Source organism: Amblyomma mixtum, chromosome 2 (assembly GCF_055824585.1).
Source record: "Amblyomma mixtum isolate Tamu chromosome 2, ASM5582458v1, whole genome shotgun sequence".
Lineage (NCBI taxonomy): Eukaryota > Metazoa > Arthropoda > Arachnida > Ixodida > Ixodidae > Amblyomma > Amblyomma mixtum.
In genome coordinates this window covers 234872457-234895702 of record NC_143013.1, presented here as the reverse complement: position 1 = coordinate 234895702, position 23246 = coordinate 234872457, and the positions used below count along the sequence as shown (strand labels likewise).

At 45.3% G+C, this 23246-nt stretch overlaps 1 protein-coding gene across 1 annotated transcript; it reads left to right on the top strand.

Annotated features, from left to right (window-relative positions):
* The first annotated feature begins 343 nt into the window (after positions 1–343).
* On the top strand, positions 344–8009 carry LOC149362995 (uncharacterized). The gene is made up of 4 exons (XM_089573323.1): positions 344–783; positions 867–908; positions 4813–5057; positions 7168–8009. The coding sequence occupies exons 1-4, from the start codon at positions 675–677 to the stop codon at positions 7342–7344; spliced, it is 573 nt and encodes a 190-aa protein (XP_089429449.1). The 5' UTR covers positions 344–674; the 3' UTR covers positions 7345–8009.
* The last annotated feature ends 15237 nt before the right edge of the window (positions 8010–23246 follow it).

Sequence of the window (23246 nt, the reverse complement as noted above, 5' to 3'; positions counted from 1 at the left end):
GTGCAAACGTAGTTTACACGATCTGTCCAGAGTAAATGTTCTTCAAAAATGACTCCAAGGAACATTGTAGAGCTGACACGAGTTATAGGAGCTTGCTCGAAGTGAATTTGGAAGTTGTTCGGAACTTCCTTATTTTTGGCTCTAAACAGTATGTACTTTGTTTTCCTGACATTAAGTTCTAACCTATTTGATTTTAACCAAACAGACAATTGGGATAACCAACTATTGGAGGCTGCTTGCAAAATATTACAATCTTGCCCTGAAAAAAATACGTTAGTATCGTCTGCATAGATTATAATGTTGTCTGCTGTATGAAGGTTGACGATATCATTAATATATAATAAGAACAACGTTGGTCCTAGAACGGAGCCCTGTGGCACACCAGACGCAATCTGACCGATCCCAGATGAAATACCGTTAATGATAGTTGTTTGAGATTGGTTGTCAAGGTAGCTAGCAAATAAGGTTAAAGGAACGCCGCGTATTCCATAACAATGCATTTTTTCAAGCAATATCTTATGGTTAACCGAGTCAAACGCTTTCCTCATATCAAGGAATATGCCAACTGTTAGCAGTTTATTTTCTATGTTTTCAATTAGCTTTTCTTTGATTTCCAGTAAGGCGGCTTCAGTTGTTTTGTTTTTTTGAAATCCGTACTGTTGCTTGGAGATGACATGGTTTTTGTCGAGATATTGAGAATGTTTGCAGGATCCTACAAGAGCGCCGAAAAAAAGGTGCGGCGCTACGAGTTCACTTCAGCCCTAGAAAGCTCGGCAGTTTCTGGTAATTGAAATTCTCATATTTCTTTATTGATGAGAAATTATTTTGCATACTCAACAAGACGTTCATGTGCAATTCTTTTTTAGGAAATGAGGGCCACAACGATGTTGTACAGCTGCCGTCACCACGTAAGACATGAATTCTCATTTGTTAAGCCGCCGCGGTGGCTCAGTGGTTACGGCGCTCGGCTGCTGACCCGAAAGACGCGGGTTCGATCCCGGCCAAGGCGGTCGAATTTTGATGGAGGCGAAATTCTAGAGGCCCGTGTGCTGTGCGATGTCAGTGCACGTTGAAGAACCCCAGGTGGTCGAAATTTCCGGAGCCCTTCACTACGGCGTCCCTCATAGCCTGAGTCGCCTTTGGATGTTAACCGCCTTAAAACTAAAACACCATTTCTCATTTCTATTTAATGTAAGGTCGACATTGTGTTAGTTTTGATTGGGGATTTATGGTAGTATGCTTGCAAAATCTGGGAAAAAAACTCCACCGTAGCTAATTGCACTTGCAGAGAAATGGAACGTGCTCAGACTTGGCATCAGCTTTTTACATTTGCCATGCTCTCAGATCAGCAGTGAATCTGCCAGTAACCATTTCGTGGCAAACTCTCTTACCCACGTTAACAGTACTGCGAACAGGTTTCTATTCACATGACATATATTCCGCTCTCTGTTTTTGGTTTCGCCATGACAGTTTCTTTTGTGTCCTTAAATGTACCGTATTTTCCAGTGTATAAGACGCACCCGCCATATATGCAGGCTGTAATTGAAAAAGTTGCTATATAAGACGCACCCCAGTTTTCCCAGTTGGGCTAGTGAGGATCAATTAAACACGCTTGCGCGACCATCACGAAATTCACCGTACTTGTGAGAAATTCTTAAGCAACGCTAAGTGGTCGAAAAAGGCAACACTCACGCCATTCCTGCCCACGTTTTGGAACAAAAGAAAGAAAAACGAAAAAACTCTCCCACATGTCCATAAGAACATTTTATTTCTACTTAAAACCTTGGAAGTCTTCACCTTCGGATGCGCTATCAAAAAGTTCGCCCATTTCTGGTGGCAACGCGACTGAAATATTCTCTTCGCACTACGTACATGGAGCAAACAAAGTGGCAAAGGGTGGCTGAAAAAAGAACGCCGGCTTGTCCTGGCTTGTCTTGACAATGGCGAGAAGCGTGATTGTCGTCATCTTTTGGCATTTCACATTACTTTTGCTTGGGGCCTCCGAAACGGTGGTTTGTTTGTGATCCCGGAAGTCGTCATCCCCGTCGTTTCATGATAAAGTTCACCTAAAAAAAGTTGCGCACGGTGGTCCCCGTATTGAAGTATTAACCGTGTTACAACCGCTTCATAGCTAGTGATATTTTTTCGGTAAAAAAGGCTTGAACATGAACCTGAGTAATTTCTGAACTCTCTAAAAAAAAACGAAAAATTCGCATATAAGACGCATCCTTGTATAGGACGCACCAGCAAGATTTTTGAAAAAAGGCGCGTCTTATACACCGGGAAAATACGGTACCAATGCACCATGCTGGTGCATGAGAAATGTAATTATTGAAGTACTATAGATACGTATTTAAAAAATTGAAAACTGATTTTTCAGGAAAGAAAGTGGTGCAGTAATTCTCTCGCATTTCGGTGGACATTCATAAGAGAAGGGATAAAGGAGGGAGTGTGAGAAGAAAGGAAGAAGGAGGTGCCATAGCGCCCTGGGATAATTTCAGCCGACTGGGGATCTTTAACGTGCACTGACATCGCACAGCACACGGGCACCTCTTGCGTTTCGCCTCCATCGAAACGCGCCGCCGCAGTCGGATCACAACGTTCTTTTATGTGTCATAGGTATCTGCATGATGTGACATTGTTTGTCACGTCAACTACTTGTCATGGAGGTGTCGGCTTTGATGGGTTTTGAATTATGAAGTCTTTGTACAGCCTGTGATTGAAACCAAATTAAAATATCTTTTCGGCCAAAGGAAGTGTTACTATTGCCTGGGGGGCATCTCTATATAACCAGGAATTTGTTTCTGAACTTCGTAATTTTGTGTCTATTGTGTTTTAAAAAGATCACCTGTATGAAAAACAGCCTGGCCATGCAACTGTTCTGTCCCTTCTCCAAAAATATCCTGAAGTAGCATTTCTGCATTCAATTAGGATAGAAATGTGACATTGTGGTTGTACACAGTAGTGTGTTCTGTACTTCCTGGATTGCCATCAATGACGCATGTTCATCTCCAGCCCCACTGAATCACGCTGGGGAGAGCGTGAACGAAAACAGTGTGCCACCCAGCAAGCTGGAGGGGTCGACAGCTGGCACTGTTGATGGTGAGATTTTCACTTTGTTTACTTTTGTGCAAAAAGAGAAATGCAAGCCAAACATGGGGACACAGTGAGAGGACAGAACAAATGCTGCTTGTCCCGTCTTTTCACTGTGTTCCTTTCTTTTAATTACACTCCTATTTTGTCTAGTATCAAGTGACAGAACAAAATATAGAAGCTAGATCTGCTTTGCCTTAAAGAAAAACAGAGCAAATTTTAAATTTCTCATTGTACCTGCTGCTGCCGAGCAGCAGTCAACAGGCCCAGAAAGACCTAGAGAATATACTTATTCAGGAAGATATTTGCACGGAGTCCTCCTCAGTGGCTCTTGAAACGGTGCTAGGAGCACATTTCTAGTTTCAAACTATGTGCTTTGAAAGGGGTCACTCTGAAAATCATCACATGTATTTCTCAAAAACGATTGTATTGAACTGAAGTGGTACTGGAATTTACAACCTAGTACTTCCATTGCTTTCTCCTCTTGTGATTCATAGTGGAGTGGTTGTTGTGTGCCCTTCCCAAGAGCTGTATGTTGTGCTTTTGTTGGGTTCTTTTGGATCCTGGCATTTCTGTTGCCTCTCTCGGCCTACATCACCACCAGGAAGCCACTCCTATGAATTGCACTCTACACAGTAGTCCCATGCTCTGTGCATTTGTTTCCTTACCAGCATAATTTGGTCGCTTGGTCGCGGTTGGTCAGCAAGGCCCATATTGTAATTTTTCATTGTCTTTCAAAGTATTTTAAAAGTTTACTGGTTGGAAGTCAATGCAGTGCCTTGGATGCAGCGAAATGTGCTGAAAAAAAAATTAATTGCGCTATCACAAAGCTCCCATAAAGGGTGCTGAAGGAGATAAGCAGCCAATAATAGTGGCATGCTCTGAAGGAGGACCTCTTGCATAGGAAAGAACTGAACAGCCTAACTGCCTTGTGGAGCACATCAGCTGGCTCCTAGTCTTGTCTTGCGTGCAGCAAAATGGATGCGTGGTAAGAGATAAATGTGACCTTGTTTTATGTCTCAACGGTTTGGCACCTCCTGTGCCTAGCAAGAAACATTTGGTCCACCTCTTTGTTGCATTTCGCCTGTCAGCTAAGGGCTATAATTCCATAAGGGCTATCTTTGTTGCAGTTTAAGTGCATTGATCCCTGCCAGCACTTGCAGTTAGAACAGATGTCTACCTCCAGCATTTTGGCCAATGTGGGTTTTGCCGTGAGCAATACTTTCCAAATGGTGCAATGCTATATTAAGGGCACAGGCCCGCTCTGCTTTCTCGCTTCTATTAGCACATGCTTCTCATGACACTGGAAGAATCCATTTGCGACTAACTGCTGCCATCTCTGCCATGGTGCAATAGCAGTGGAAATGCCCATGAAGCAATGTAAAAATTGGCGAAGCTCATAGACTGAGAAGTCCTTTACACAACAAGGCTGCAGGTTCTGTGCTAGCTATCACACATAGAGCAGCTCCATTTCACCTAGGTGTTTGTCAGTGCATGGTGACATTTATGGCATTTAAATTAGGCTAGCAAGGAATAGAACATGAATTAGAAGTGTCCTGGAGGATAAAAACTGGTGGAAGTTTAGGAGCATAGTACAGAGTGTGTTGCTGCCTACTGTTAGCCTCATACGGTTCTTTATTGTACCTCAGTGCGCAAATGATATTATTGCGCCCAGGTTAACCCTGCTCTCACCGAAATTGTTTATTGCTTCAGTTTCAGCTACCCTGCTGAAGCTGATGTGCCTGGTGCTGGAGGTCCGACAGCAGCAGCGCGACTTAATGCAGCGGTTGCAAAGGCTGGAGGATCACGTGCTGCTGCTGCGGTCGGACCGGCAGCTGGAGCAGAGGACTCGGCCAGTGTCCCCCTCGCCACCGCCTCCCACCCTTGCACTGCCCGCATTCTCCCCCGAGGAGTTGGACACTGTGGAAGCTGCCGTCCAGGACGACAGCGTGGCTGCTGGACTGGTGATTTAATGTTTCTGATAATTCGTGTCTGGAAAAAATGAATGCCTACTAACGAATTGCATGCATAATGTAATTCCGAGGTTTGTGAAGAAATCTTGAGCTCCAAGAGATTTGCATGCCGTGCTCTGTGAATAACATGCTCTTCATAGATATAATTCCTACTGTTGTGCTGGAGTGTGCTGTCACAGTGTGTTTTGTTAATGTAAATGTCTTGTTCATGAAAGTTGCTTGCTGATGTACACACTGGCTGTTTCAGTGAACATTTTCAGGAATTCCTAAGAATAGGGAGTTCAAAATAGAAGAAATATTTGCAGGTACACACGCACAGTTATGCAGTAAATTATGTCCACCACTGCTGAGAGATCGTTCCTCCAAAAAAAAAATTGTTTTCCCATATCGAACTTGCGCTTCTTTAGGAATTTTTGAGAGTGTTCACTGGAACGCCCTGTCGATTCCTTGTGTGGTGAGATTTACTGTTGGAAGCAAAAGTGGTACGCAATGCCCAGCCGGTAGCAGAGCTTGCAAAAACTGCATCACGTGTCGGGACAGCTGTTAGGGGACTCTCTTTATCTGCTCTTTGGCTCCTATCAATTTGTTGGGCTCAGTAGCAGTGCTGAACATGTGGCGCTCGCAATATTGCTTACGGCAAGTGCCAGTTGTCACATCATGTTTCAGCCACGCAATGCAAAGAAAATGCCACCTGCGAGACTGCTGTCGCATCAGAGCGTTTAGGCGAGAAGGAGCGCTAAACAGCAAACCAAGCTACTGATGCTGGTTCTGTGCGAAGCATTGCACCTGTCACATCTTGTAGTAGCTTGGTATTTGGCGGTGCAGTCACAGGCTTTTTTGGGGCAGTTGCTCTCAGATGGTGTCACTCAATGTCATTCGATGTAGTTTTCCAGAGCTCTGCCGGTGGCCGGTCGTTGCATAACAGACTTGGTTCCAACAAATTTTTTTTCTCAGTCAAATATTTCTGTGATTACATTATTGTTTTACATCGATCAACAGCAAAAAAAAATCCCCTATGCTTTTGTTGCCTGTGGCTGCCTTTCTTCATATGTGTCTCATAACGAGCCCCTCATTTTCCTTACATTTGTCATTTATTGTTGTGCTGTTTTAATTTAGTTCAGCAGTGGACTTTGTAGCTAACATTAAGGATGTTGTAAGGTCTGTTTTACAGGAAGCTGAGCTTTCGGTTAATATACTGTTGCATGAACTGCTGTGAACACAGCTGGAAGTTGGTCCTCTCTCAGCGCGTCTTTAATTTCGGCTAGGTTTCCCAAATAATGGGGCAGCTTTAACCTACCTCTTCCCTGTCTTTTGCTCACATTATGCACATTTCATTACTTAATCTGCTGCCAAAAACAAGCAACATCGTTTAATTAAATGTGGTTGCTAAGCACGCAGCTTTACTCAGGTGCTTGGGGATTTAAATAAGCGCCCTTTGTATAGCATTAATTAGACTGCTCAATTTCAGGGTAGTGAGCCCCGCCATGGTGGCTCAGTGGTTAGGGCACTCGACTGCTGAACCCAAAGACTCAGGTTCAAACCCAGCCGCGATGGCCAGTTTTCCATGGAGGCGAAAAGCAAGGCGCCCGTGTGCAGTGTGATGTCAGTGGCGCATGTTAAAGACCCCACGTGGTCGAAACTTCCGGAGCCCTCCACTATGGTGTCAATCATCATAGCCTGAGTCACTTTGGAACTTTAAGTTCTACAAACCAAATCAATTTTAGCGTAACGGCTGTGCAGAGAAAACACATCCAGCACATATATATCTGCAAAAAGCATTATAGTTATAATATAATAATGTCCAAGAAGCAAAGCATAATGGGTAGGAGTTGGCCACCTTGGCTTAATCGCTAAAGTTTCCCTGCTCTTAGTAAACTGGGAAAAAAAAGAATGTCCATATTGGTGGTGGTGCTTTCTGCTGGTAGCAACTAGTCAAGCTATTGTATCATACAGAAATTATGCATTATGATTGTAGGTACTCGCATGGGCTGTTGACAGGTAGTCACACAATTGTCTTAGCTATTCGATTCTGCTAAACTAAATGAAATTATAATTGATGTTTGTGCCTAATAGCTTGTGCACCTGTGGTGTTTCTTTTCAGCGAAAGCAGCTGGTCCGCCTGGGGGGCAAGGGCCTAAGGGAGGTGGGCTCCAACATAATGACCGCCATCATGGGGGTGGCTGTACAGAGGATGTACAGCCTCCATGGCCGCAAGGGCAAGTGGTCATTTATTGCCCTGAAGTTATGCAAGGTGGCAACAGGTATGTTGTTGCAGTAGCTTTTAACTGAATTTTAAAAGATGAGTGGAAGAACATGCACCAGGTTCTGCTGCGCTTTGTTTTCTTTTCTTCTTTTCAGTTGATACTTTACCAGTTTTCTTTTTCATTACAGGTGAATATTTTGTTACTGTTTTTATGGGGGTAGTCATCTGCAGTTTTCTTCCATGTGCATCTGAAGATATATGAGTCAGCAGATGCCTTTCAAAGAAAGCCCTCCCATCAGTCACATCCATCTCTTGTCATGGATCGTAGTCGTGCCTTGTATCTGCCAGCCATTTGTGCTCCCATATGTTAGTAGTGCAAAGTGGTCGACCGTGATGTCGCAGCAGCTTTATACAGTTGGTTAGAAGAGCTTTCAGGTGGATTTTCTCCTCAAGTTGTATTTGGATACTGTAGTCCTTTCATTTTGGCACGCACTTTGAGTTAACATGTACTTGTGGCCTTTTCTGTTTTCTCTGTTGCTGAAATAATCTTGATTTCTGTTAACGAGCAAACTTTTTCTGCTGGCCTAAAATGAACGCTTATCTTATGCAGATGCCATCTGTGAGAAGACGGGGGCGGATGTGGTGGAAGCGCAGGGGTTTATTAGGAAGTGGTTGCCAGGTTCGGTGGACCGTGGCGGCGGACGCAAAAGGCGTTTTGCCGAAGCGTTTCTGCCAAGTACCGCTGCCGGCCTGGCAACCACTGCGAGCCCCTGTGCTTCAGCCCTCAGCACAGTGCCCTCCCTTCCCCAAGCGGCCCCCACCTCCCAGAAATCCTCCTGCCGCGCGGCCCTGGCTCCCTCCCAAGGTCCCGCCTCCTGCGCGGCCCTCGCTGCCTCGCAGGACTCGCGCGTCCCCAGCCACGGTGCCTAATTATTTAATAAATTGTTTCTCAGTTGGATTCTTTCGTTGCCTCATTTTGTTGTGCATGTGTATAGAAGAGATGATTGCAGCTTTGCAATGCCAAAACCCATGGCTTTCCCAATGCGAACATTAACTGGAATGTGAATATTCGCTGAACTGGAAATGCAATGGCATAAACTTCGGGCAAGCGTTAGCAGAAAGGCTGAACAGTGGCCTAATTGTGGTATGTCAAGCCGGTGTTGGTAGAGCGGCTGAAAGTGGGTACAATAGCGGCATGAATGTCGGTTCAGTGTTGGTAGAGCGGCTGAACAGTGGTCTGATAGTGGCATGAATGTCGGTTCAGTGTTGGTAGAGTGGCTGAAAGTGGGTACAATAGCGGCGTGAATGTCGGTTCAGTGTTGGTAGAGCGGCTGAACGGTGGTCTGATAGTGGCATGAATGTCGGTTCAGTGTTGGTAGAGTGGCTGAAAGTGGGTACAATAGCGGCGTGAATGTCGGTTCAGTGTTGGTAGAGCGGCTGAACAGTGGTCTGAGAGTGGCATGAATGTCGGTTCAGTGTTGGTAGAGCGGCTGAACAGTGGTCTGATAGTGGCATGAATGTCGGTTCAGTGTTGGTCCGAACATCAGGCCAAGGTTGGAAAAAGTAACTTTTTGCCCCAATGCCGACGTCGGTACGACTTTCGAGCCGGTTTTGACCAGCATTATGCCAGCGTCGGTCCATTGTTGGTGTGCTGCTTGGGAAGCTTAGCGGTCGCTATTCTTGTCTTACATGTTAAAGTTTTAACGCTGCAATCCGACTCTCACCGCCCCACGTTGCATGGCGGCATTTCCCGCTGAGCTTTTTTTTTAAATTTCATTTCAAAAAAAGTATTAATTTAAACTAAAAGTTTATGGTTAACACAAACATGCTGCTGACCTTTTATCAAATTGTCCAAGTTCAGTTCAGCGGAACGCCTTTGGCCGCACTCGGCCAGTTGTCCGTGGAGCTGCCTCAGTATGTAATTTTCAAATCACTATGGTCTTACGTGCCACACAAAGTTTGATTTTTTCTGCAATACACTATATTGGCCTCATAGAAATCCTCGTGCTATCAACCGGCCACTTTCTTAATATTCTTAGCTTTCCTTTAACGCATATGTATTTACCACACTTGAGCTTTGAGTAGTCAGTGCCTAAATACTGCGTCCATGCCGGTAACGGATGGCAGAGATGGAACACTGCGCGTATACTAACCATAGTGATTCATTTATGATGCGCTTTCTGATTATCCCGTATTTGTAGCGCGGCATGTTGAAGCGTCTTTATCCGCATTCTATCGTCCCATCTGCATCACCTTGGTATTCACTGGCATCGTCAGCTGAACTCTCTGCCCTACGGGGCGTAAAAGCAGACAAGTGGCGCTGGATATAGGGCATGTTTCTTGTTCCTTTTATTTTAAAGAAATGCATTGCTTCATAGCTCAGTTCTGCCCATAACCGTCAGTTGTTCCTAACTGTTCGAAAATTCATCTTCGTAGACGACCACCGGGCAATCACGAAGCCAAAGCCACATCCGACTGGCGGAGACGAGCCAGAGGCCGGCCCATCTTCAAGGTGGACCAGCGCTGCAGGAGACAACCCTCTCGTTCTGAAGCTGACGAAGGCTGACCCGGAATTTGGAGAGGAAGAGAGGCAGCGCAGTCAGCCAATGGACTGGAGCTGGCTGTACGAAGACTCCTTCGATTTGCCGGAGGACGCACAAGTTCCGGACCCGGATCTTTCCTTTCTCGAACAGTGAAAGCGGGCCTAGACGGAAGTAAACTAGGGGCAATACGTTAGGCGTACTTTTTGTTTGCCTCTCAATAAAGATGCTGGTGCCTAATCTATTGTCACGGTTTCTTTCATTCGGGGAACTCTCATCACCAGAAGAGTGTAAATATGTTGTGTTCGATGAAAATTATGCAATCGGACACGAATTTATCATTTTACTCGTACTCACCTTTTTCCTTCTGGGAGCATTTTTCAAATAAAATCTGTAGAGTGGCGCTTAATACTACCTCTCAAGATGTGTTTTATTTGTATATTGCTCATAACGTGAAATGCATGCTTTGAAAACGTTTTATGCCTCTTTCTTCGGAAATATTTGCAAAACAATAGAAATTAATATTTGCTGCATCAACATAGTCGGCACTGCACTAATATCCCTCATATACTAGTATCATAATTAAGTCTGCTGCAAGAATGTAGAATATTTAGCAGCCTCGTCGGACGTCTTTGATCTCCTAGGGGCGCCCTGGATGTAGGGATAAGGCTGAACCCTTTAAATTTGGTGGTGGCTCAAGCCATGACGCGTGGAATTTAATTCGTGTCTTTATATTTGCCACCAACCAGATAAATTTGGCTTGGCTACTTTTACTCGCTTAAAATCCATTTTTCCTGCACAGTCCTTCCACCCTACTCCTTTGAATAAATCATGCTCACTGCTTTGAACTCTAGTTGAAGCCCTTTAACGAATGCTGCATAATGTGTCCATATCGCGTTACCTCACTCGATATGCCTTAGTCCGCAAAACTATCCTCCTGGCCTCGAAGAAGAAGTAATTTCACCTACAATTATCGCAGATAGTTAATCTGGTACCTTCGCAATCAAACATTCTCCATGTTCGCAGTGCCGATTTCGACCACATCTGTCTTTTGCAAAGAGCGCCCTCTGTTTTTCTAGCCTTTTTCTTCCCTGATGATTGCTGATATGCCCCCCCAAATGCTCTCCAGATATTTTCTTCTCAGTTTACGACTTGGCTTTCAACATTTTGTGTCGACATTCGTCACGTGGTCACGTCGCCACTCAGGCGCCATCTATGAGTGAGCGGCGGTCCCCTCGCACACTCGGTGTCGCCGACGGCAAGGCAGCTCGACAGACGAAGGGGCGCTCAAGAGCTGCGCTCTAAAAAAATCTCACTTCCGGTTTCTTGAATTGTTTTCAACATCGTTGATTTCAAATGGGCCGACTACACAGGGCTTTTAAATGATCATCTAAGCTATCCACGAAAATGCTGCAATCACGGCATCCCAAAGAAAATTATAAGTTCTTACAGCGGCACTCCGTTGGAGCCCCAAGCGCTGCACAGGCCGTGGGCAGTCAGCACCCTCGCTCTACGTACGCTGCCTTCTGCCCAAGAGTCGCTTTCGGGGCTGAGATCACGGTACGTGTCGGCAAATTTGGCACACGCCTGCTGCGTTCGGGCCAATGAGCAAGTTCGCCATGACGGTGCGAAATTATCTTTAATGTAGTGCTCAATATGCAAAGAGCATTTTGACTCGCCTCAGAAAATTTCACACCCTATGTTCCTATGCCCTAACTTAATGGCATCGACATCAGCGGAACCTTTCACATATTACTGCAGCCACCCGCGCAGAAACCGCGCGTCTTCGGAAGCGACTAGTGAGATGTCTACCGGGGAAGAAGCCCAGCAGTACGTTTGCCAAGGGAAGTGCCGGTCGAGATATTTTACCACAGAGGTGGAGCAAGAGCACGGACTCCTTCGGAAGGGGAACAGGGGGCAGCATGCATGCATTCCTCCAGAGAGACATTCTAGGCGTAGCAATAATTAAATTGCCAATTTTACTTCAGCGCCACAAGTGAAATAGACTGCAAACTACTTTTTCCGCTCCTTCTTACACTACGGTGAACTTTTTCGCTGCAAAGATGCAAAATATACAAACGAACTGAGCAATTAATGGAAGTGAAACGACATTTGTTCAAAATGGTGCGCTCGACAATGCCGCGGCTGAGCTCTAAAAAATTAAAAATATTTCCTCACCGCGGGCGACTTTTTCACAGCGCTCTGACTCAGTCCCAAGGATGTTGCATCATTATTCCAGGAAATTACCCTCCCAGTGTTCCCGCATGCTATGCAGTGCCGAAATTTGTAAATAACATTTTACTCTGTATAGTTTTACTCTCTATCGATTCCAGTGCACCATGGTAAGTGCAACGGATCCAGGGAAAGCAGGTCGCAATAAAGCAAAAAAATAACCGTTGTAACACAACACAACGGCAACAGAGTCCGGAGAGGCAGCAGAGATGAAATAAGCGACTGATGCTTGTCTACTTGAAAAGAGGGCAAAGGAAATGACTTAGCTCATTTGTTTGCTGCGCGTGCGTTCGGATCCCAGTTTCGGCAATGTTTTTATTTATTTATGGTTCCACTTGGTTACATCGACGGCGGTGACGTGGCTCAGCCTGTGACAGCGTGCTAAGAGCTGCGGCACATTTACGGTATGCGCGCAAGGCTATTTGCAGACATGTTGTTTTCTCGCAATATTGGTTTGGTTTGGTTTATGGGGTTTAACGTCCCAAAGCGACTAAGGCTATGAGAGACGCCGTAGTGGAGGGCTCCGGAAATTTCGACCACCTGGGGTTCTTTAACGTGCACTGACATCGCACAGTACACGGGCCTTGAATTTCTCCTCCAAAGAAATTCAGCCGCCGCGACCGGGATCGAACCCGCGTCTTTCGGGACAGCAGCCGAGCACCATAGCCACTGAGCCACCGCGGCGGCTCTCGCAATATTGGAGTCATAGGTTCACGAATTTAAAATCCGCACTGCATTAAGCTTTTCAGAAAAAACGCACCCAGAACAAAAAACCTCAATAAACAGATTCACAACAGCGCTGCGGAACGAGGACAGAAGGAACACGAAAAACACAGGACAGCGCCCGTCCTGTGTTTTTCGTGTTGCTTCTGTCCTCGTTCCGTAGCGATGTTGGGAATCTGTTTATTACGCATGAACCAACTAGCCCACCCCAGATTGCTCAAAAAACCTCCTTTAAGAATTTGGAGAAAATATCCACAAAGTGGGGTCATGAAGGGTACCAGAGCCAAAATACCCTCAAGAGTAAATCGCAAACTGTACAAGGAAGGTGAAAACTTCCGGGTGGACGTCAATGTTTCGACAGGTGGTCTTGCCTTCCACTGTTCAAAACGTTCATGACTGGCGGAGTTTAAATACGGTATTCACTTCGAGGAAGAAGGTCCAGTGAGGGGAGGATGGAGTTGAGTGGGAATGCAATTGTTAAAATGGGGAGGGTGAATCTCGTCCAGGCATGATGGCTACTAAAGTTGATAACCAGTTGACCTGAAAAACTGGGAAGAGAAAGAAGCCAGTTCCGCAGAATGGAATTCCGGGGTGCGGAGCCTGGAGAGATAGGGTGCGGCCTGAATGCCTGCGTGTTCAGCTGGGACAGGCGGCTTTGTGCGACTTTTGGGGTTGACCTCAAGAACTCAGATAAGGAATTAGTCAGCATGACCAAATAAAATGCCGAAGTAAATAAAAAATATAGGAAAAAGAGAAAGAGTGGAGAGGAGCTGAAACCAAGCATCAAGGGTAGAGGTGAGTGGAACGGATGTGGAAGCGAAGGATTCGTGAGATATGAGAGCAAGAAGATACGGGAACAAAGAGAGAGAAAAAAAAACGTCATTGCAGCTGGAAAGGACAGGTCGTGGTGGAGGGGTAGGGTGAAAGAATAGATAAAGCCATGTTATGAAGTACTAAGAAATGCTCTGACCATGTTCACGACTTCCTTAAAGAATTACGCCAGTACCAGAATGAGAGTGATTCGAAGCTTCCTCTGGATATGTTCATCCTTCCAGGTCGTAAGGTTTTAAATTTGTAGATTATGAAATTTCCCTATCTGTATTGTATATCATTTTTCGGATTTTCAGGTTTGACCAGAAGAAAGAACATTCTCTCGTTGTTCATAGGAGCAAATTAGACTACAGAAAAATTTCGAAGTTCCTTTTCCCGGTGATATTTCTCACTGAAAATGTACAAATAAACAAACCAATTAATGGAGGCTTAGTGGTGTTTGACGCGAATTATGGTGTGCGATAATGGCGTGCGAAACTCGAAACCATCGCAAAATAATTGCGCATTGATCGCACGGTGTCGATTCGTGATATTTCTCCGCGCTGACAAATATTTAGAAACAAATAATGAAAGCGACGTACAACTCTGGCTCAGTCATGTGCGCGTTTCGCGTTTATTCCTGACAAATCCCTTGCTCATTGTTGTGTGGTATGCAGTGTTAAATTCACCAAATAATGTTTGATTCTATATAGCGTTATTTTCTGTTGGTTCCTGTTTACCTCAGGTTATGCATATTAGTTGTAATAGATCCACAGGAAGCATGCGAAATAAATGCCGCAATAAAGGGGAAAAAACTGAGCACGGAACAGCAGCGAAATATAAACATCTATCTTGCTGCATGGGTACTGCGCGAAATGCACTCAGCAGGTGTGCATGACGGTAACAGAGTCCGGAGAGGCAGATGAGACAGGATATGCGCCAGAGACCTTCGTCCTTGAAAAAGGGTGCATACCTTCTGTGTATACGCCCGTGTATACCTTGAAAAACGAAGCCATGCGAGTGCTGTGGTTTTCTGTGTATTGATTTGATGTACGAAAGCATGTCCCTCGTCGTGGGGATGTCGACACACCTCTTGCCATATAAACGTAATCTAGAGATTTGAGGTTAGGGACTTCATATTTTTATGAAACAAAGGCAACAGAAGTGCCTACAGTTTTATTCAACTGCAGACATCGACAAAATGCTTCTTCTTCGGACCAAGCTTCCTTATTATCATTCACAACCTGGCCCAACAAAAGCGTTATTCAAACTCCCTTACGCAGCAGAGCTGCTAGCGCACGAGATGAAGGCCGATGCATCACCGTCGTAGGTTTCCTATTAAGGACACAGGGAGTAGGAAGCGCATCTTCGCTGCGTCTATCCTCGAAACCGATGGTCGTACAAGGTGTAAGACGACACAAGAAATACAAAGAAAATATTGCCTAGCTCGGCGTACGGACGAGCCAACGTGCCGGTCTCACAGTTGCAGGCGAGAGCGTGGAATCACACATATGCGGAAAAACATGCCGCAGATTTTCTCGAGCGAAGCGCTGGTTGGGTGCTCGAAATATGGCTCTGAGGCATTTTTTTAAACACAACAGATGTGCAGAACGCACAGCCGTTATCCAACGTATTCTTGGCGGCCAGCCGGACATCCAAAAAGAGGATAATTAGTGTTTACAAGCGTAATATAATTAAATCAGTTACAAAACACTGATTATTTTTCAGCGTTGGCGTGTATGACTACACTGGTAATACGCAATTTAATACCGTTTATTTCACCACATACCTGGTAGGACCTCTTGAGAAAAAGCCGCTCGGGGCAGATTGACTGGGCCCAAGAGACCAACCGGTGATGAAATTCCTAGATTACTATTTTTCAGGGAATCTTTCAAGGACACGAGCGTCTGAGTGGTTCCAAACCTCTCACGAACCAAAATTCAAAAATCATTTAGTTTCAAGAACTCATTAGTGGCGTGTACACACGTAGGGCGTAGCTGACAGGCACTGATGTCTGGCCATGCCGCCGCTTTGGTATACACCGCTTATCTGCATAAACGAGGGCCATTAGAAAAACTAACAGCGGCTTCCCTTTCGCCTAACGAAATCGAAGAAATGCCATGCGCCACAGGTGCGACACTTTAAGGCGGAGCTTAAAGGCGATAGCAACCATGTTTCATGCCCAAGTCCTGAAAAGGCGGAGAAGCGTTTCTGGTGTGCACAGCTGTCAGGACGTTCCCATCGGCGCAGAACTTAACAAAATTACCGCGGAAATTTGAATGCCTGGTACATCCTATCATTTTCTGCGGTCGTAGGAAGTAGTGCTTCGAGCACGGGGGAATATTATAGATCAGATCTTGCTGCGAGGAAGAAGAGCTGGCCGTGTTAACCACCGTTTTATTATTTATTATGTTTAGTTATTTAAGTTTTATTACGGTTAAAAGTGGTTAAAAACCCGCGTGGGCCAAGGATATTCAATGAAATTTTGCAGCCTAGGAATTGTTTTCGATACAATTATGCAAGTTAGCTGCATGGTTAAAGCATGTAGTATTTAAGGTATTCAGGAGGATGACGGAGTAGCCATTTTCTACCTTGTGCCCCCTTTTCGCCTAACCCCGGTTCCGAAAAAAAAACGTCCCCATTTGCTATTTGCGAAAAAAATCTCCCGAAATGATTCCCGTCAACTGCCTCATAACCCGCAGTGATTTCAGCAATCGGCCACCGCGCATGAAGCGGAGCTAAGTTGCTTGACGGCCGGTGGAAAGAATCACTGACCCGTAAACGCAACGGCATGGTCGACGCAAGAATGGCAGTGGTTTATCGCTTAAGGCTCGGAAGATTTGCAACACAGCACAAGTCGAGAAGGACACCTTGGTATACACATTGAAACCAAGCTAAATACAAGCAGAAAATCGTAGACTTCAGAAAGCAGCTGTACAAAAGTGATATCTTATATGTATCGGATCATAAAGAAAACACCTGACTTGATAACCGAAGCTTTATTGCTAGACACCCTCTATATATAGGTTAATGAATCAAGCAGTGTGCATGTCCTCTACACTATCACTGCGCTATCACATGAGCCCATGCAATATGTAGAATTTGGTATGTTCAGCGCCTATGCATTGCTCTTGGAGTCAGCAGCTTCGGGCTTCCACCAGCGCTTGCAAAGTAAGTGTACGCGTTAGGAGACGTGGTGTAACGGTATGCAGAGAGCTAAAAGCTGTGTACAGGTCCCTGTATTGATTTAAACGCGGTGGTTTTTATTTTCAGAATTCATCTTAACAACGCGAGCACAGGAGGCATGAAGGTTTTGCCTTGACGGCTTTATGCGCAGGGGACCACAAAAGTTTTGCGTATGCTATGAACATTTCATGCAGTAGCTCTGCGTAGGGGCCCACTAAAGTTTTCAGAATATAAAAATTACAACAAAACTTACTACCCCTGTCAAGCGCACAAGTTAAGAGCAGTTGGTGGGAGTGTCCTACGGCATCCCGAGTGACACGTAAGGCTTCGCGGTGCTAAACGGGAGGCAAAGTGCAGTCGTAGCAAAACAAAAAAAAATGGCGACATGAAATGAGAGGAATTTTCGAAGAGGTCGCAACTACAGAATGAACGGATGCAGTGCGTCCAAAGAAAATTGATGGCGGCGGTAAGCAAGTGGGCCTCTGTATTCGTTCTTGTAGCAGCAGTGGCGCCCCCAAATGGTTTTTTTCCTAAGCGGTCTACCTTCCTTCACGGCACTCACAGTACAAGCAGCTACACGCCGGTAAATGGATGCGCCAGCGCGAAAAGTGGAAACCAATCGTTTGCGCAATGCCCCTGTACATAAATCGTGGAGTGTCAGCCTGAGCCTGCACGGTTCCCCTAAGTACAAAAATGTGAAACCACTTTGGAGCTTGGTGCTGTGGACCGGGAATAAAGTGACTGATTACAATGAAGTGGTCATGTAGACTGAGCAAGTCGTGAAAGAAGATTTCTTATTGCGTTATCCCGGTAGGGTTAGACACGAGAGAGTGACTGGTTACGGCGCTCCTCGGTCCGAAGCTTTATGAATACAATTCAGGATCTGAACCCTGTGAGGCCAAGGTTGAAGGCCGGCACCCTGTCTACGCTATAGATTACCGAGGAGCCGGAAAAAACGCCCCCAGAAAAAACGCTACTGAAGATACACTGAAGATACCCCTAGAGAAAACGTCTCCGGAACATACATTCTCGGAAAAAAACGTCCCGCATTGTGAAGTAGGAAAAAATATTCCCAAATGGGAGACCTCAAACGTATCGTAAGCCTCCTCAACTTCAGCATCCGGCCGCGTCGCATGTGTACATGCATGTACGGCTTGCATGAGGCGGATACAACATGCTTGCCGATGGAACAAGTCACTGACCCGTAAACGCAACGGCATAGTCAGAGCAACGCAAGTGTGCCGGTGGTTTATCGCTGAACGCTTGGGAGGTTTGCATCAATACACATGATGAATAGGACATCTCGATACGCAAACTGAATACAAGCGAATATTGTAGACTGCAGAAATCAAGTGTAAAAAAATATACAACTATCATCAGAACATAACGAAGGCACTTGACATCATGACCGAACGTTTCCTTCTGGGCATCGTATATGTAGGCACAAGGACTGCGCGTGTCCTCTACAGTATCATCGAGCTATCACATAACGCAGACGCAATATTTAATGGGTGGTAGTTCAGCGCCAGCTGCATTTCTTCAACTTGATATTAAGGATTGGACGGTGTTCCTTTTTGAGAAGTAATAACATTGCAAGCTACAACGATTGCAGATGTCGGCACGGAAGTGAATCAACAAAGAACAGATACGGGGCGTCCATGAAGAATGATGATGGCGGCGAAAGGGAAGTGGTCCAGAGCAAGTGCGTCTCTGGATCGTCCGGAGCATCAACGAAGTCACCTGCAGAAGTGCTTTTCCTTTGCATCACCTGGACTGCATGACCGTGGCGCGGTCTGGTACTACAAAATACTTCATGCTTACACCTATTCTCAAATCTAAAGGAGAGTCTAATAAAGGGGGAATTTTCTGTCAAGTGGGTTCTGGAAGAAATTTTTTTCTTCACTTGGGGAATTATTTTTCTAGACGGTGCTTCCTCAGGGGACCATTTCTCCAGGGACCTTTTTGCCGGGGATGTATGTTCCGGGGACGTTTTTTCCTACACCTACATTACCGTGCACTCTCACGACATGGCGTCAAGAAAGCAAAAAATAAAAAAATAAATATAGGGCACAAGCCGGTTCCAGAGGTTGCATATATATGTTTTTTAAAAGCGCGGTTTGATTGTGAATAGTTCAATATGCTTTGATCGTGGTGCTCATGATATATTTATGTAGCGGACCCCTCTGCTCAGCAATGTTTTACGAAACGTTCTGTATTTTAAGCTTGTTATCGTGATCCCGAGTTTTTAGGATAGGGCGAAGTGAAAACAGTACCTTTATTCAGGACGTGGGTAATTCTGTAACTTACCCTATGCAGTCCGCACCTGTCAGCAGGGCTCAGTCGCTTCTGAGAAAATTTTTGTTCAATAGTTTGTCCACACCTGGTACATATAGGCCCTAGGAACAACATGTGCCACCGGCGCATAAATGTGTATCTGCACGCACAGCGGAAGTATAACCTCGTAATACAATAGGCGTAGGGAATTTTTATGCCATATCCGGCAATATTTTAAGATTCTGTACAGTCCGCGCCTATAACTGGAGCGCAAAGCGACAAATTTCATCTTTTAGAATTGCACAGCACGCGGAATATATATCTGTAATTACGTGACCTGGAAGCCAAATAGTTAGAAATTGATGTCAGAAAGTTGCCTCGCAACGTAATAAAAAAAGAGGACAATGCAGGGAGTAGTGGAGAACGGGGATAATCCTTTCACTCCTGGGCCCTGGACAGACCAATCTTTCCTTTGTGGCGCCACTCCCAGTGTTGTCACCCTAGCAGGTCCATGAGAATCGGCCTAGGTCAATGAATGGAATTCCTTTTAAAGGTAGAAGCAGCAGCGTTCTTGAGTTGTAAGCCAAGATAGAGGCCCTTCCTCTGGGGAACTTTTTTCCATGACCTTTATTCGAGGAAACATCTTTCAGAAACATGTTTTCTGTGGAAGTTTTTTCCTTTCATAACCCACATATTACTACATCACTCGTCCACAGGTCATCGTTTCGAATCTGAAAAAACTTTGTCCTCACTTTCAAAGACCCATTCTCTGAATAGGCGTAGTTGCAATTCCGGTGATAGAGTACACACTTGCTCGCAACGCCCGCCAAAGAACAAGGGCATCTTGATAGAATTGTGTCTACTCTTTGTATGAGACGTGCGGGACAAGGACGCTCCAAAAAAATAATGCATGCGGCGCTATGATACTCCGTGGTAGCGTGAAATATGCCCGTTTCTGGGCTTAAACTATGCATTTTGGCTGTCGGAGGCGGCACCCAAGCGACACGGGTGATCGGCCCAATGTTGCAAATGGATAATTTCACCCGATCCCTATGGAGGACCGGCCATTGACAATACGTTTCCAATATTGGCGTGATTGCCTGTTCTGCTCGGGTAGATGCTTAAGGACGCACTGGTGTGCAAAGAGAGAAATTTCATCTCTTGGAATTGCACACCCCGCGGAATATATATCTGAATTTATTTTACATGGAAGCCAAATAGTTAGTCATTCATGTCAGAAAGTTGCCAAGCAACATAACAAAAAAGAGGAGAAAGCAGGGAGTAGTAGGGAATGGGTTAGATCCCTTCACTCCATTGTCCTGGAGAGACCCCTCTCTCCATTGTAGCGCCACGCCCTGTGTGTGTCACCCTAGCAGGTTCATGGGAGTCGGCCGGTGTCAATGGATGGAATTCCTTTGAAAGGTAAAAGCAGTAGCAAATGGATAAGGTCCCCCGGGTCCTATGCAGGACCGGCCATTGACAATACGTTTCCAATATTGGCGTGATTGCCTGTTCTGCTCGGGTAGATGCTTAAGGACGCACTGGTGTGCAAAGAGAGAAATTTCATCTCTTGGAATTGCACACCCCGCGGAATATATATCTGAATTTATTTTACATGGAAGCCAAATAGTTAGTCATCCATGTCAGAAAGTTGCCAAGCAACATAACAAAAAAGAGGAGAAAGCAGGGAGTAGTAGGGAATGGGTTAGATCCCTTCACTCCATTGTCCTGGAGAGACCCCTCTCTCCATTGTAGCGCCACGCCCTGTATGTGTCACCCTAGCAGGTTCATGGGAGTCGGCCGGTGTCAATGGATGGAATTCCTTTGAAAGGGAAAAGCAGTAGCAAATGGATAAGGTCCCCCGGGTCCTATGCAGGACCGGCCCTTGCCAATACGTTTCCGATATTGGGGTGATTGCCTGTTCTGCTTGGGTAGATGCTTAACGCCGCACTAGGGTTGAGCCAAATCTATTAAGACGAATAAGGCCTGTAAAAGAAATTCAATTATAATCTGTTTTAAAGCTCTACTGTGGATGAGTCCAATTCATTAAGAAAATAAGACATAATATCAAAGATCAATTAGAACCAGGCGGCCGGAAGTGGCCTGTCCAAAATCAGCATAAGAGAACTTCATGCTGGGCTAGTTGGTGATTCATTGTCAAACTAAAGGCGCCAAAAACCTCTGTCCAAAGCTCTGTCCCAAAGCTCAGTCTGTCTGACCAAAGCTCTGTCCCGTTTTCTTGTCTTGTGTGTGTGTGTGGTTTTTGGTGCCTTTAGTTTGCCAAAACCAGCAGTTTCCGTATCCAACACACACACACCTTGTTACAATAGTTAACGTCACCGCATCTTTCTAGACGTAGGTTACAGAGTCAAAAGACCTCGCTGTACTTAGCTCTCCGTTTTCTTGCTGGCATCTGCTGATTTTTCTAACTTTATACACGGATTGGTTGTGCGCGACACTTGATGGATTACCGTCTAATAAGAGACACAATGCAGAGATACTGACAGAGATATCCATTTTCGGCCATTCTTAGAAAAGGGAATATCTGGAGCTAAGATTCGCAAGCATAAAGCATTTGTCGCATTTAGTTTTCGGCATGGAAGCGATGTGGCGCCACAAGAATGACCAAGCTATGATCCCTGAAGCGCCACTTTGAGTCACCTACTCACTTCCAAGTTTCAGCCTCAGTTTGTATTGCACCTTCTAGACCAGCTGGGTTCTCCTCCCCCTCTTTCAATAGCCAAAAGCCAATTCCATTGTTCAGTACGTGGGAAAGGAAGCAGCGAGAGAGTGGAGGGTTCCAGTCTTCTTAATCCATCTGGTTTCTGGTTCCAAGTATTACTAGGAAACTGCACCCATTGTCCCCTTATCTCTCTGACTTGAGGGGGCGAACAATCTCAACCTTGCGCACAGAAGGTGAAGCCTATTGGTGCAGCTCCGAATCACTCTCGTTACCAGCGACGCTTTCTCGCACACGTGAAGAGATCCAAGACTGGAATGCGTGTCTTGGGTTGTCGTACCTGAGCGTCCTTTGTCGCATTTGCTGCACACTGCGTTCCTGATTGCGACATTTCCGAGCCTATTCCTGTATCGTTCATCATGAAGATTGACCTGGATGGCCTTCTCGCTAAAATAGAAGAAATGCAGAAAAGCCAGCCAGACCACGAAATTCGCAAGCTCCTGGTGCTACGGAACCTTCATCGAAGGTTTTTGTCGCTCAGATACAGGCACTCCGGTGGCAATGGGAAGGCCGGCAACTCAGCGAGCCGCAAACCAACGAGTGTAAGCGGAAAGGGTTCCAAACGATTGCGACAGGAACATGAAGGTTGGTTTTTGCCTTCTCTGCACTTGACTACAATTTAGTAGCTCCGATAAGTTAACTTAGTGAAGCGATAGCAGATTATGCTTTATAACTTGAATCAGAATTTTGTTTGCGCCTCGTACGTCAATCTGTTTCATACATTATTCCAGTCCGATGCGGTTTAAGAGTGAGCGCATTCCAGCCGGCAGCGAGCAGTACCGGTAATTTCGAGTTGTTCACAATTTAGTTTGAGCCCAGAACATCAATTTGTTCCACATAATGTTTTGTTCCCGCGCGGATTAATATTAAGCGCATTTCTGTGCACACCAGACTGTGCATATACAGTCGAATTCCTTATAATAGAGCCATTACAAACTACTTGTGTCTATCGTAGATTGTTTTTTTTTTGCATTCTTTGTTTTGAAATTACTTCTCTGTGTGAGTGCGATACATGCAGTTTTACTAAAATGTTTTTCGGCATGCCCCGGTTCGCAGTTATAAAGCTACGCCGACGCAGTAATAAAGAGAGCGGGCATTAGTGGCATATTTGTTGCTTATAATTTACTAGCTTAGGCTGAACTCTTCTGGCTAATTCAACCTTCCTGAAGAATAGCGCTTTTTGCTAGTTGGATGTAGTCCGTCTTGAAAACAAAAACCAGCGCACACTGACAAAGGAGAACGGAAAGCACAAAAATCGCTTTCTCGCAAAGGTGTATTGTAATAGGAAGTATGCATATATAGATACATACAGGTATTCGCCCGTGTGTACTATTTTTTGTTTTCAATATAATCCTAACCTGGCGGTAACATTCCACGTCTCCTCGCCCGTTCCTATTTGTAATCCAGCTTTTTTGTATAAAGGGGCGTTGCACCACTCTAGAACGTCTTCGTGGCTCTAAATACGATCAATT

Coding starts and splice junctions, on each gene's coding strand:
- LOC149362995 (XM_089573323.1), top strand. CDS start 675: ATGGTTTTTGTCGAGATATTGAGAATGTTTGCAGGATCCTACAAGAGC. Junction 784..866: donor AGAAAGCTCGGCAGTTTCTG/GTAATTGAAATT, acceptor ATTCTTTTTTAG/GAAATGAGGGCCACAACGAT. Junction 909..4,812: donor TGTACAGCTGCCGTCACCAC/GTAAGACATGAA, acceptor CTTCAGTTTCAG/CTACCCTGCTGAAGCTGATG.